This window comes from Urocampus carinirostris, chromosome 7 (assembly GCF_059441175.1).
Source record: "Urocampus carinirostris isolate Australia breed hairy pipefish chromosome 7, RoL_Ucar_1.0, whole genome shotgun sequence".
NCBI lineage: Eukaryota > Metazoa > Chordata > Actinopteri > Syngnathiformes > Syngnathidae > Urocampus > Urocampus carinirostris.
In genome coordinates, this window is record NC_142355.1 from 28,085,883 (window position 1) to 28,101,692 (window position 15,810).

General features: G+C 39.5%; 1 protein-coding gene across 3 annotated transcripts in view; it reads right to left on the reverse strand.

Annotated features, from left to right (window-relative positions):
* tmtc3 (transmembrane O-mannosyltransferase targeting cadherins 3) overlaps positions 1-15,810 on the reverse strand; it is a 79,338-nt gene that overhangs the window by 21,992 nt on the left and 41,536 nt on the right. For all 3 annotated transcript variants that reach the window (XM_088340449.1, XM_088340450.1, XM_088340448.1), the window contains 4 exons: positions 15,286-15,498; positions 7,403-7,621; positions 2,654-2,753; positions 889-1,004 (listed from right to left, as the gene is read on the reverse strand). In XM_088340449.1, the coding sequence (XP_088196575.1) occupies positions 889-1,004; positions 2,654-2,753; positions 7,403-7,621; positions 15,286-15,474 (624 nt within the window). In that variant the 5' untranslated portion in view covers positions 15,475-15,498. The remainder of the gene's footprint in view (positions 1-888; positions 1,005-2,653; positions 2,754-7,402; positions 7,622-15,285; positions 15,499-15,810) is intronic.

The following is a 15,810-nucleotide window of genomic DNA, read 5'->3' on the forward strand; positions in this document are numbered from 1 at the left end:
TAACAGAATGCCCGTCCCCTTGTTTCTTTATATTTTTATTAGTTAGTGTAGCATGAAAAGGGTGAACGTAGGAAAAGGCTAACTCAAACCACAAGAAAGCTAAAAAAAAAGATTAGTTTATTTGAGCGCTTCCCACAAAAAAACATACTTGCATGCGCAATATAAGGAGCTTGACAGAGGATGCAATGAAGACACAAGACAGAAGATGGCAACTACGAGCAATAAGTTCCAAATTGTGTGATCCTCCTGAAAATCATAGTCAATTCTTCCAAAATTACATTCAAAAGTATCCTTGAATTTATATATGTAGTACCCTTATACAAAGAAAACATTTCCGTTGTTAACTGAACTTATCTTAACCTACTTCCAATAGTTACAACCTGGTAATAACAATAATAACCTAGTAACAACATATTATGTATGTTATTTTACGAATACAAACCAAACCTGTAGCCTTTTGTGCTAATCAGTAACAAAAAGTAGCTTGCAGTTTCAGAAAGGTTGGGGAACTTTGATGTTAAGCTTACTTATATATATATATATATATATATATATATTTTTTTTATACAATTTTTGGGGATGGAAGCATTAACAGGCTCAGGCAGGTTGAGCCAACCCATGTCGTAGCATAAGCTGGCTAGTGGGTAGAATGTGATGCATAACAACAGGAGAAGCTGGTTTTACTTACTTTTACTTAAATTATATGAAATATTGTCCAACCGCCCAAAAAATATATAATAAAATAATAATAAGTATCTACGACTTATTAAGTAAATACAAATTTTGAACCAGTAATAAACATTTATTTGTAGGACTTCACAGACAGAATCAAAATGCATTCACATTTTGTGGTTTCATTCGGCTAATTTGAGAAAATTGAGGCCTTACCCGCTGTGCCACAAACACCTCGTACACGCAGCAAATGCCGACCACAGTGACTCCCTGCTCTTTGCACAAAGTCGCCGCCGCCACCAGAACGACAGTCTGAGCAATGGGAGCCCACACTAGAGACCAAACAGATTCAGATTCAGATTCAGATCTACTTTATTGTCATTCTAGTACACGTGTATACAGAACGAAATGTCGATGCATCTGACCCCCACAGTTTCCTTGAATGTAAAGATATAAATAAAGTTGTATTGTATTTTGGCTACGTATAGTATTTTACCATAGTGCCGATAGTGCAAGAAGAGTAGCTAACCAGATGTGCAAAATGGGCAGTCAGGTTAACAAGTCAGGTACACAGTAACATTAACACTGTAACAATAACGCTGTAATTACAATAGTGCAGAGAGCAATGTGCAAGGAGTGGCAAGCTATAAAAAACTGCCAGTAGTGCAAAAAGTCAGATTAGCAGACGTTTAGATTTAAGTTAACTATATGTTAGATTGATCATTTAACAGTCTAATGGCGAACAACAAGGTTCATTTTAAAGCAACGGGAGCCTACATTAAGAACAAAGATTAGTTCTAAGTGAGGAATAAATTGTTTATCACTTGTCCTGTGCAAGTATGACGTTGAGGTCACGGGCTGAAAATGTTTTGGCAAATTTACAATCTAAGATCTTAATAGCTGAAGGGAGGTTACAGATTTCTGTCATGTAATAAAGACCTTACATCACAGCAGCAAATGAACTGATGACACCCAGTAGAAAACAGATGCAATTGACCTCTTTTCAAGTTGCAACTACTGAGCCTATACAATTACAATAACCCTCGATTTTCTGTTCTATTAAATTCCAATTTCCTGTTGCGACCTTTATATGTCATGAAAACTGCATTATGCGATAAAGAAAAAACAACTACCGTACTTTCCGGACTATGAGGCGCATCCAAAAACTCGAGTTTGGCCAGAAATTGGTAAGCAAGCTTTATGACCCAGTGCGGCTTGTACCGCAGAATACGGTGTATAAAATTGGCAGTGTATACAGTAATTATTGGCATGCATTACCATACAAGGTTTTAACATATACTGCCGTATTTTTGTAATTAGTGAACTACGCTGACCAAACGTGCATAACATTGAATGCAGCCGGATCGAAACCTATTGGAGCGCAGAAGATTAACCACTAACCACCAGTGGTACAGCTGACATAAGATAAGGTATTAGATCTTCTCATTATCAAACGTTTTTTCATGGTACACAAATTTGCATAGTGCATTCTGATTGCTCATCAGTCTCAGTACTTCTTCACCAACAAATATAATAAGACAATGGAAAAAACAACTTTTTTCAACAACATACTATACAAGCTCTTTTAAGTACGCATACATATTAAACCGCAATGTATTTGACACACTGGTGAAGAAGTGTAGAGACTGTTTCACCCATCTGAATGCACTATGCATATAATTGTTTCTTGCACCATGACTAAAAATAGTATGATGGTTCAAGACCTGTTGCATTCAATGTTTTGCAATTTGGGCTAGCCACACTTATCGACTGATTAGTGCACTTATATATGCTGTAGGTGTCTAAAGAGCCTATAAGTTATATACAAACACACAATGATGCTTTTACTGTAGTCTCAATAGGTGGCATTTTTTGGGGGTTGTGCCTTATAATCCAGTGCACAATACAGTGCGGAAAATACGGTCATCTTTTTGTCACAACCAGTAAAAAGGACACAAAGCATAAAAAAAAGCGAACTCACGTATGGATTGGTCAGGGCCGGTCGATTTGGTATAGGCCAGGAAAGCAGCCAGAAGAAATATGGAAGAGAGGAGTTCAGCTCTGCCAACTACACCGGTTACCTGGTGTGTAAAGGGACAGGGTAAATATAAATGGCTGACAGTTGTTTTTCCATCTTTGGTGACTGTTCAAAATATTATGTTGTGCATTAGCACTAGCAGAGCAGTACAAAGTAGCCTTATCTCTGCTATAACCATTCTGTTTATTAAAACCGCATGAAACTCAAATCCACTGCTGGCCTTCAAAGCTTGCTGTTTTGGCACACACAAGTTGACTCGACTCTTAAAAAGAGTAACATAAATGGAATGTTTCTCTTGCGGGCTTTAAAAAAATGAAATATGAAAACGGCTATTTAGCATTGTAGACGCTGCTTTGCATTGCAAGATAAAAGTAAGCGATAAGACTTATTTCTTGGGCCTTTCATGTCAAAGACAATGCAGACACATGCCAGAGCATAAACATTAAGTGAGGACGAGGACAGCCTTCTTGCCGCCAACAAGGCACATCAGACAGTTGCTGAAACTATTGAGTGCCCTCATGTGGACGTATCAAGTGCAGAATGGGACATCACAGGATACAGACCTCAACGTAACTTACTTTTACAAAAGAATCGAAAATAGTTAAAAAAAAAAACTTGGAAAATGTGGACTGATTTCACATGAAGTAAAAGCTTGAATGAAATTTCAATCAGTTTTCAGTGCCTGAAAAAGCAACTCACAGTGGCATTAATAAAAACATGTCTTTTTGTTATCTTTTCAGGCTTTATATTCTTTTTGTTTAGTAGTAGTAGTCTTTGGAGGTTAAAAGACAAAATGACTATCAACAAAACATCATCAAGAGCGTCAGGTTGTGGTAAAGGACAATAAATATTTTTGGGGGTTTACAGTGTTAACATACTGGTGCCGACTCCCAACAATTCCTTCAATGAACAAGTCAGCTTTCTCAAAACAAGTTATGTAAACAAACAGCAAATTGAAATAAACATTTTGGATATTTGAATGAACTAACCTTCCAAACGCTCCGATCGTCTCCCTGCTTCCAAGCAAGGAAACCTCTGCAAAACGTGTTTGAGATTACGATTTTATTATTATTCCATTTTAGTCTTAATTAAATTCACTTGTCATTTAAAACAAAAAAAAAGCTGCTGACCATTGGGTTGGAAAGTCACTAAAAATAACTAAGCAGGTAATTGTTACGTGGCAACACCGACTGTTTTATGGTGTTTCTTTGATGTGCCGAGTTGATGTTGGCCATGATTTCAATTCTTTCCAGGGAAAAAAATTAGGCGCAAAATAATCTGCTGTCAACTTGATGCACATGTTGTGGTGTGCGCGGCCAACCTCACATCCTGTGCTAGCTTAAATGTGTTAGCATAAACAACGACCATGTTTGCATGCAGACAATACTCTGACTTGGATTAGAAATCGGATTTCTGGACCATTCTAAATGAATCATTGACATGCCTAAAGACCAACAAATAACTCTGTACACGTGTTATTTGCAAGTATTCTTCTTACAGACGTAAGGTTAGCGCAAAGTATATAAGTTGGTTCCACATTTTTGTTTTGACACTTAAGTAAGAATGATTACAATTATGTCGACAATCAATTTTTTAAAAATACCAAGCTTGTTTTCTCAGTGCTCCAAAATTGAGCTCTATTGATGCGTGCCATGTGTTTACAAGATGCGCCTGTACGTGCCTTGCCAAAAGTAAAGACTTACACTATACATGGATGGACACAAATGTGATGTGAATATATATATATATATATATATATATATATATATATATATATAGACGGATACACCAGTGGGTTTTTTCACAATGGGGGAAGAAAATAAAATGGAAATCTACCAATACACGAGTCCAGAGTGCTTTGCAGCAAAATAAATATCCTGGTTGGAGGAACTGCATATGCAAATAAGCGATAAGATTACAGACCTAGTAGCTGCCCTACTTAAGAACGAGATAGGTTCCGGAAGATCGTTCGAGTTGAATTTGTTCGTAAGTTGCTTCAGTGCTATATTTTGTATGTTTAAGGTTTATAATAATAATAATAATAATAATAATTTCCTTTGTATTGTCATTCTTTGTAACAATGTACACAGAACGAAATGTCGATACACCTGACCCGTTGTAGCGAGTCGATGCAGCCGCAGCCAGAGGGCGCCGCCATTATACCAATTAGGTATGTCTCGGTCGAGGCGCGAACCAGCGACCTCCCAGTCTCAAAGCGGGCACATACAAGTATGTTTAAGTTTTATATAAGTAACCTGGATTGTTTTGTACTAAAAAAAAACATTTTGTAAAATAATATGCTCTATAAAGATAAATAAAGTCAAGTTTAACTTACTTTTGGAAGATGCGCTTCAAGAGTTAGGGGACTTCCTCCTCCGTGGTAAAAAGTGGCAGAAAAATAGCGTTCTGCCCATTTTCTCAACCGCATCAAGCTTTCTTATTCCACTTTAATTTTTAACGGCTCGGCTCTTCCCAACCATATTAAATGGATGCACGAGATATAAAACAATAAAACGTATAGAATGGTCAAAGACGAACTAGGAAGAGGATTTGTTCTTCGGGGTGGATGCTGGGTGACCTCTCGCAGTGCCACATTCCGGTAGCGGCGGGAAGAAGCACTATAGTAATGTCCTGTACTCGGAAAAGGGTATACGCAACACAAAATCTAACAGCAATGTCCGGATATTTTTCGACGTCCTAAAAAAATGTTTGTGTCTACCGTTTTACGTCAGTCGAATGGTCGTAAGTAGGGGAGCGTCTGTACTCGAATGCCCATACATGCAAGAATAATCGGAAGATGAGAGGACTAACCTAACCGTTGCAATTGGAATACCAGCAGTGGTACTAATACCTTATTTGCATGCTCGTTTACATGGCTTTACATAAACTGAAAGACTGGAAATAGTCCCTTTCCAATCTGATCATTGCATGTATGTAAAACTGAAAACATTGCTTGTTTATCATTTTTTTACTTTGTTAAATATTAGTGAATACAGATATCTTGATTTGGTAACCATTCAAACATCACAGGATTTCGGTTAAACAGCAAGGACGATTATTTACTTGTAAAAAAACAACACACTTACAGTGTCAACTGATTTGGATACAATTGTCAATGCGCATCGACACAAGAACAGCCCGACTGTCGAGTTGGCCAGGACAAATTGAAATTGCAACGTAGGATTCACAATGCAGTCGTTGTACATGCACTCCTCACAAGGAAGGAACAAATGATCCTTTTGCTGGATGCGGGAGATGCTAGACAGCGATAATCGGCTGAAAGACGGTTTGTCGAGCAAAATGGCCGTCATTGAAGGAGGGAACGGAAGATTTGCTTTCAAGTGTTTGTGTATGCAGGTTGATGTATGCCAGGATCAATTACAAGTCATAATTGCTGAGAGGTGGGGGTGAAGATTAGACCACCCTTCTTAGCATGTAATAGATCCTTCCCGTGTTAAAATGCTAAACTGAGGAGCTTCAGTGTTCAAGTGAAAGTGATATTGTGGCGTGACCGATGTTTTGAAGTGTAAGAACAAAAACATCACATGTTTGGCCAACAGCTTGACAATATGTTTTTTTTTTAACAACTAAATATTTTTGGGGTTTTGTTTTTTAAAGATCTATCCAGGGTACATGACTTAAGGGTTTTTCTAAATATATAAATAAAAATAAAAGACAACTGTATAAATATGTGAATGTGTAATTCACCATTATGTGATTATTTTTTAAAACAATAAAATAAAATAACTTTCATCCACACCATGCAAACTTCAACAATCAAATTTAAATGTCAGAGATGTAAGTGTGTAAACAAACCAATTACGGATAATATACATTATACATTTAATACTAGATAGATAGATACTTAATTAATCCCCGTAGGGAAATTCACACTTCCAGCAGTATCCTTGTGTTGAAAATAAAACAATGATAAAGTAAAAGGAATATAATATATAAATACCCAAGGTAACATGTTGATATAGAGTACTTAAATAGTGCTACATAAAATACACACTGTAATAAAAATGGGGTAATATGCAATGTGGGGGTGTGGTTTATTGTGGGCTTTTACTCCCCCGGGTGGAGTTTGACATCAGTGGAATTTTTTAAATCGGAAGTATTTTTGTGGAAAATCCGATTTGGCCCAGTTTCACTCTGACCCTAGCTCCATAGCACTGCAAGTAATTAAATGGATGGAACAGTTTCAAGGCAGGGGGGTATTTCCGACGCTGCGTTGATCACATTTTTGTTTTGTTTTTTTATTTTTATCTAACATTTTTCATGTTTATCATGTTCTTTATCAAGGAAAAAAAAAAGTTTAAAATGATATAATTTTGGGGGGTGCTTGGGTTAAATTTGTGGGTGCTTGAGGATCCGACAAAACAGGCTGGTTACGCCCATGGGTAAAAGTTCACTGTAGATTAAAAGATAACGCCAGGGGGTTGCATCATTCCACTTTTTTGCATGCTGTCCATTTTATTAACATAAAAACCTATAAATGTTGGATGGTTTAATTTAAGCAGACACGTTTTTTTTTCATCAGTGTGATTTTGATTAAGTTCACATCGCATTTGTTGGTGACTTCATGCGGAAATGGGAGAATTTCCAATATGTGCACATACTTTTTCAAACCATTGTAATACGAGGACCAATATAACTGCAGCTATAATGGGAATATAGAAAGCTACTTACAGCTTCTGTGTGTATTGGGTGGACTGCAAAAAGCAGCGCCGCCACAAAGCCAGAAGTGTGGTCCAAAAAGAGGCGGCACACACGCAGGAAGAGCAAGCAGGTGACAGCGTGTAGCGCCACGTTGAGCAGGTGGTACGACGCCGGGTTCAACTCGCTCAGCAGATAGTTAAGACGGAAGGTGAGCACAGTCAGCGGCCGGTAGGACTTGTGGCTACGTTCCTAGAACAGTGACACCAAATGTCGGCTTCACTTTACAACACGAGATAAAAGCATCAATTTACTTTAATGCCCATTATTTCATTTCCTTTTTTAAAGTGCAGTAGACCCCTGGATACTATTTTCCGGCTTTACATGTTTTACCTGAACAATGTGAAATGTTTTTTCAGCTATTCTTCATTGCATTTTAGGCACCATAAAACAGCAATAGGAAATTCCTTGTGTGCACAAAAACATAGAAAATTCAATTTTGCAGTGTTAGTGCGCATCACAGTATTGACCATACGCCTCATACATGTCTAAGATGCATGTCTATTATTGGATGACGTCATACAAGATGCTGGTATGTGTCACAGCAACAAGAAAATTCTCATGTGCTACAAAGACAATGCTTGTCTATATTTGTTCAGTTCAGAATCCCCTGTGCTTTGTAAAGAATTTGAAAGTTGGTGATCCAATACTGCTTTTTTGTACTCTTTTTATTTGTTATGTGTCCCAAAGCATGCAGTGATGCTAAATGAAGAAACAAAAACATGATAACGATGGAAACGAAGATTTCGATTATCAGGAATAAGAAGAAGGCACAGGCATTGTTGGCCGTTATTAATCGAAGATAGGGACAATTAGTCATAATAAGGAAGCGGCTAAACAAAGTCTTTAAAGGGCACGGTAATCCTGGGAAGTGGAAGTTTCAAACTCAATGTTATTTTACTTTAGTTTTAATTTCCGCTGTTTCCTACTGCTCTGCATCCACCCACTGATTCCACAGTACCAGCTCAAGAAACATGCCATAAAAGATTTTCATTTTTCATTTTCATGAATACTTATTTGAAATATGTTTTAATCATATGCATGTATATTACTCATGTGTCGTAATAGGCGACTAAAGTGGAGGGAGTGAGGGGACTGGGTATCCTCTCCTTTCTATCTGTACTCCCTAGGAGACAGCAAGGCAAAGAAAGCGGGCCGAAAGACCGAAAGGTTATAGGTTAGTTATAGGGTCACTAAATGTGAGAGGATGTGGAAGTAAAGCGACTTGAGTGGAAGAAAGAGGAGATCGGAAGGATGATGACTAAAAGGAAGGTTCATGTGTTAGCCTTGAGTGAACCAAAGATGAAAGGAAAGGGTGAAATACAGCTAGCAGGTATGTATGATAGAAAGTCTGGAGTTACAGGTGGACATGCTAGAGAAGGAGTGGCTGCGCTTGTGAGTGAGAAAGCAAAGGAAAAACTGGTGAAGTGGAAAGAGATATCTTCCAGATTGATGTGGGTGAGGATGAAGTGGGGTGTAGAAGTATGGATGTTTATAAGTGCATATGGACCCGCTTCAGAAAGAAGCGCTGAGGAAAGAGAGGAGTTCTGGAAGGACTTGTCCGAACGTGTGGCAAGTGCGAAAGAAGGGTGGAAAATGGTAATAATAGGTGACCTGAATGCTAGAGTGGGTGATAGAATGGTTGAAAATGTGATTGGTAGATATGGAGTACCAGGAAGAAATGAGAGTGGGAAGAAATTGATAGAGAGATAGATAGATAGATAGATAGATAGATAGATAGATACTTTATTCATCCCCGTAGGGAAATTCACACTTCCAGCAGTCTACCCCGTTGTTTATTAACAGATTAACATGATGCCCTAGGGGTGCTTGTAGCGGAGTGGATGACGTCACACGCCAGTCCAAAAGTTCGACATCCCTGCGGCAGATGGAAATCTTTTTCTTTGTGTCCAGGGATACACCACCTCGTGTTAGCAAGTCCGTCTCCTCTCCGATTCCCGTAGGCTTTCGTGTCTCTGTATAGCGACGCTGAAGCCGGATTGCTCCGGGTAGCTCCGGGCCGCTACACGTTAGCGTCCGGAATGCTAAACGTGAGCGACGTTTCCGCAAAACACAGCAACTGCGCTCCCTGTGCGCTTCGATGTTTTCCACCAGCACTCGTTGATCTCATTTGGTAGTGAGTTCGCATTTACCATGATTGCGGATGGTAACGCCACTAGCCACTTAGCTAGCTCCGGTTCTTCCTCCACGATAGGCCCTTCATCACGCCTATTGATTGAATTGATTGAGTTATGTGTGGAAAATGAGTTGGTGCTTGGAAATACATTGTTTAAAAAGAGGGACGTGAATAAGTATACCTTTGTCAGAGCAGATGGTGGTGAGCTGGTGGACAGAGCACTGATGGATTATGTAGTGATTAGGAAAGGGATGTTAAGTAGATTGCTGGATGTGCATGTTTACAGAGGTGAAATGAGTGGTATGTCTGATCATTTTTATGTGGAAGGAAAACTGAGAATAGATGGATCGTGGGGGGCTAGTTATAAGAAAAGTGTGAGGGAAGAGGTGAAAATGTCAGAGTTGAATAAGGCAGAAAAGAAAAGAGAGTTTAAGAGAGGATAGGTGAAGAGTATGAACGGATTAGTAGTAGAAGAGAAATGGAGAGTGTGGAAATGGAATGGAAGTGGTTTAAAGTGGCAGTGTTGAGGAGTGAAAAAGAAGTGTGTGGAATGAGAAATGTTGGTAGAGGTATTAGGAAAGGAAGTGAATGATGGAATGATGAGGTATCAGAGGCTGTGACAGAAAAGAGACTTGCCTTTGAGGAGTGGCTGCAAGATAAGAGTGGCGATGCGTATGAAAGGCATAAAGTGAAGAAAAGGTTGGTAAAAGCGGCAGTGGAAGCAGAAAAAAGGAAAGCAAATTATAAAAGGTGTCGAAAGATAAAAGTGAACTTTGAGGAAAGGAGAAAAGTGTTCTAGAAAGAAGTGAAAAGAGTAAGAAACAGTGAGTCTGAAAAGGAAGAGAAAGTGAAAGACAAGGATGGTAGATTGCTGGTTAGCGGTAGTGCAGTCAGGATGTGATGGGCAGAGTATTTTGAGGAGTTGCTTAATGTGGAGGATGGGAGAGAAGTGAGAGTCAAGGTGATCGATGGTATAGAGAGAATGGCCGTGTTGGGTGATTTAAATGTGAAGTCTGTGGAAGCATGGGAGGTGCAAGAGGCAGTGAAAGAAATGAAAGGGGGGAAGGCACCTGGGTTGGATGGTTGTACTGCTGAATGCCTGAAAAAAGGTGGCACAGCTATGATTGACTGGTTAGTACGCTTGTTGAATGTATGCTCTTTAAGTGGTGTGGTTCCTGTTGTTTGGTGTAGTGCATGTGTGGTACCATTGTATAAGGGTAAAGGTGATAAGTATTAATGTAGCAATTCGAGAGGTATCAGTTTGTTTTCTGTGCCGGGTAAGCTGTATGGAAGAGTCTTGATTAAGATAGTGAGAGAAAGAACAAATGAGGTGGTGATGGAGGAGCAGAGTGGTTTCAGGAAAGGAAGAGGATGTGTGGATCAGGGTTTTGCAGTACGACAGGTGTGTGAAAAATATTTTGCAAAAGGTAGGGATGTTTATTTGGCTTTCATGGACTTGGAAAAGGCGTATGACAGAGTTGATAGAGGCGTTGTGGCAAGTGATGGTAATGTACGGAGTGGGTGGAAAGTTGTTGGAAGTATTGAAGAGTTTTTATGTGAAAAGCAGAGCATGTGTAAGAGTAGGGAGTGAGACAAGTGAGTGGTTCCCTGTGTTGACTAGTGTGAGACAGGGATGTGTGATGTCACCATGGCTGTTTAATGTGTACATGGATGGCGTGGTGAGAGAGGTGAATGCAAGAGTATTTGGCAGAGGTGTAGAGATGATGGATAACAGTGGAACGGTGTGGCAGGTAAGTCAGTTGTAGTTTGCAGATGACACAGCGCTTGTGGCTGATTCCGAGGAAACATTGAGAAGGTTGGTAACGGAGTTTGGAAGAGTATGTGATAGGCATAAGTTATGTGTAAATGTTGGGAAGAGTAAGATGATGAAGTGTTCACGTGATGAAGTAGGCATGACGTTAGAAAAAAAGTTGCATGGACAGGTGCTGGAAGAAGTTGGAAGCTTAGGTACTTGGGTTGTGATGTGGCTGCAGTCGGTGGAATGGAGTGCGAGGTATTGCACAGAGTGAAGCAAGGTTTTGGGTGCTCTGAGGAGAGTGATGAGCAACAAGAGTATGGATGTTAAGAGGGGACTGTATGAGAGTGTGATTGTGCCGACTGTGTTGTATGGTGCGGAGACTTGGAGCCTGAACGCAGATTTAAGTAGGAAATTAAATGTTTTTGAGATGAAGTGTTTGTGGAGTATGTTCAGAGTGACAAGATTGGATGGATTGAGAAATGAAATTGTGAGAGAGAACTGGAGTAGTCGTGGAACTGAGCAAGCGTGTTGATAAGAGAGTACTCAGTTGGTTTGGACACATGGAGAGGATGGATGAGGAGCGAATGTTGAAGAGGATCGACAGAGCAGAAGTCAATGGAAGGAGACCAAGAGGAAGGCCGCGATTGACTTGGATGGATGGTGTTACGAGTGCATTGAAGGAAAGAGGTCTCAATGTAGTGAAAGCTAGAGTGATTGTTGGTGATAGGAATAAGTGGAGAGGTGTTGTAAAAGGATAGTGGGATGTTTGGGCGCGTTCTAAGGGATGGGCAGGGCACCTGTATGATGCGGCAGGGGTAAACCAGTGAAAGCTGTCGGGCCCTGCTGTTGAACAAAAGAGTGTGTTGTGTCACCCTGACTCGAGTGACATGACCGCTTTGTGGTGTCCCATTTCATCTGGAGGGACGAAAGCATGACCAACTTAGGTGCCTAACTTGTTTAGGTGTTTGGGTAGGCCATGGTCCAAAAATGTTTGTGTGTGTTTTTGCTATGTTTATTTTCTTTGTTATTGTATGTGTTTGTCTTGCTGTAGGTCGCCCCTCTTGAGGGATATGACCAAGGTAGATAAATAGTCCGCAACTTCAAAATAGTGAACTGGCTGCCACCCTCTTCTGGCTGAAATGAATATTGCAGCTCCTTTTGTTGCGCGTGCCACTACGTGTAATTATTAGACGCGCTCAAATAAACTTGTATTTTTTTTCATGGTTTGGATTGGCGTTTGGACTGTATTTGAAAGTCCTTTTCTTACTTTCACCATTTTCAACGTAAACTAAAAGAAAACCGCCAACACGCGCATAAAATCACTCTTTTCTCCTCAATGGCCCTGCCTTTTTTCCTACTGGGTAATGCGTTTCGTGGCCAGGACACAGAGAATAAAAGTAAGATAAAAGCAGATAGGCCCAGTGGGAATAAAATATATAAAGGATCTTTGAACTATATTGAGCATTGTTAACACATACTTAATAGAGAAAACATTTAATTTCAAACATGATAAGCACTCTCAAATCCACCTTTAATGTTTTGATCAGAGATGCTGGGAGTTCGTAAAACATTAGCTCATCACCATGGGTTTTCATCACCAGCTATATGGCAATTTCCCTTTGCAATCCGCACCTCAGAACGGATTAATGTCATATCTTGGATGTACAGGACTGTCTCAGAAAATTAGAATATTGTGATAAAGTTCTTTATTTTCTGTAATGCAATTAAAAAAACAAAAATGTCATACATTCTGGATTCATTACACATCAACTGAACTATTTCAAGCCTTTTATTATTTTAATATTGCTGAATTTGGCTTACAGCTTAAGAAAACTCAAAAATCCTATCTCAAAATATTAGAATATCATGAAAAAGTATACAAGTAGGCTATTCAACTAATCACCTGAATCATCTAATTAACTCGAAACACCTTGCGAGGGTTTCCTGAGCCTTAAAAACACTCAGCTTGGTTCAGTAAACTAAATCACAAGTATGGGGAAGACTGCTGATCTGACTGCTGTCCAGAGGACCATCATTGATACCGTCCTTCAGGAGGGTAAGACACAAAAAGAAATTTCTCAAAGAGCAGGCTGTTCACAGAGTGCAGTTTCAAAGCATATCCACAAAAAGTCTGTTGGAAGGGGAAAATGTGGCCGGAAACACACACAACCAAGAGAGATGACCGCAGCCTTAACAAAATTGTGAAGAAGAGCCGCTTCCAGAATTTGGGGGAGCTTCAAAGACAGTGGGCTGAAGCTGGAGTCCAGGTATCAAAAGCCACAGTTCACAGACGTGTCCGGGAAATGGGCTACAATAGCCGTATTCCCATGGTCAAGCCACTTCTGAACTCAAGACAACGGAAGAAGCGTCTGACTTGGGCTATGGAGAAGAAGCACTGGACAGTTGCAGAGTGGTCCAAAGTCCTCTTTTCAGACGAAAGCAAGTTTTGCATTTCATTTGGAAGTCAAGGCGCCAGAGTCTGGAGAAAGGCTGGAGAGGAGCAAAATCCAAGTTGCTTGAAATCCAGTGTGAAGTTCCCACAGTCAGCAATGGTTTGGGGAGCCATGTCAGCTGCTGGTGTTGGTCCACTGTGTTTCATCAAGTCCAGAGTAAATGCAACTGTGTACCAAGAGAGATTTTAGAGCACAACATGCTTCCATCTGCTGAAAAGCTCTATGGAGATGAGGATTTCATTTTCCAGCATGATCTGGCACCTGCCCACAGTGCCAAAACCACCAGTAACTGGTGCACTGACCATGGCATCACTGTCCTTGATTGGCCTGCTAATTCCCCTGACCTGAACCCCATCGAGAATTTGTGGGGTAAAGTTAAGAAGAAGATGAAAGACACCAGACCTTCAAATGCAAATGAGCTGAAGGCCGCTATCGAAGCATCCTGGGCATCAATAACACCTCAGCAATGCCACAGGCTGATTGCCTCCAGCCACGCCGGATTTATGCAGTAACCCGTGCAAAAGGATTCCCAACCAAGTACTGAGTGCATCAATGGACATTTTCAAATGTTTGATTTAGTTTTGCTGTTATAAAATTATTTTTTTACTTGGTCTGAGGAAGTATTCTAATATTTTGAGATAGGATTTTTGAGTTTTTTTCAGCTGTAAGCCAAAATCAGCAATATTCGAATAATAAAAGGCTTGAAATAGTTCAGTTGATGTGTAATGAATCCAGAATGTATGACATTTTTGTTTTTTTAATTGCATTACAGAAAATAAAGAACTTTATCACAATATTCTAATTTTCTGAGACAGTCCTGTATACTATACAGTGGGACCTCGCTACTTCGCAGTTCAATGTTCGCGGGTTCAGAGCTTAGCGGGTCTAAAAAAAAATTTATAAAATAAAATAATTTAACCATTTTTGAAGGGGCTTTGCTACTTCATGGTTCCACGTTCGCGGCTTCAGAGCTTCGCAGGTCTAAAAAAAAATAATAATAATAATAATAAAATTAAATAAAAAAAAAAAAATTTTTTCTTAAGCATTTTTGAAGGGGCTTCGCTATTTCGTGGTTCCACGTTCGTGGGTTCAGAGCTTCGCAGGTCTAAAAAAAAATAATAATAAAATAAAATCAAAAATAAATAAATTAAATAAAATTAATTTAAGCATTTTTGAAGAGGTGTCGCTACTTCGTGGTGCCACGTTCACGGGTTCAGAGCTTTGCAGGTCCAAAAAAATAATAATTAAAAAAATAAATAAATAAATAAAAATAAATAAATAAAATAAAATCAAGCATTTTTAAAGGGGCGTCGCTACTTCGCTAAATTTCACTTTTCGCGGGTGGTTTTGGTCCCCATTAACCGCCATAAACCGAGGGATTACTGTATTCAGTTCCGAACTTATTAATATTTAATAGTTTGTTAATGGTTTTCTAATACTGTGTGACAGCAGCAGCTGTTCAAAAATACTACAGAAACTCACCCTTACTTCAATGAAATTGACATACCTCCACCATAGGCGTACCCCAATAGTCATTCAGGAAGAGATTTTTCAGTGGCGTGGTGGGCCGCAGGTCTTTGTTGTCGAGGATGGCTGAGACGTCATCAAATACGAAGCCACAAGACAAGCTGTTCCAATAGCATGCCGCCACCAGACCAGTAAGCAGCAGCGCCTCTTTCCACGACACGGCTGCCATGGCGCAGCCCCGTCATGGATCGCTCTGTCGAAAAAAAGATTCATTACAATGCGGTCGGGTTATCGCGAAACTTGATAAATTTTTTTTAATCTATTGTTCAATACCTTGTGATGTATTTTACTACACGTGGCCTGCTAGAACTTGGCTCTTAAAGTGGTTTTACAAGGATGGTATGAAGGATTTGATTTATCAAAAACCTGAATGATATTTGAGCATTTTGACAGTGAATGAGGTTATAATAATACGTCAAGAATTACGTCAGTAGTTTTATGCATTTTACAAATCAAGATTAAGTCGAGACAAGTTTATTTGTATAGCCCTTGAACACAAAATCTC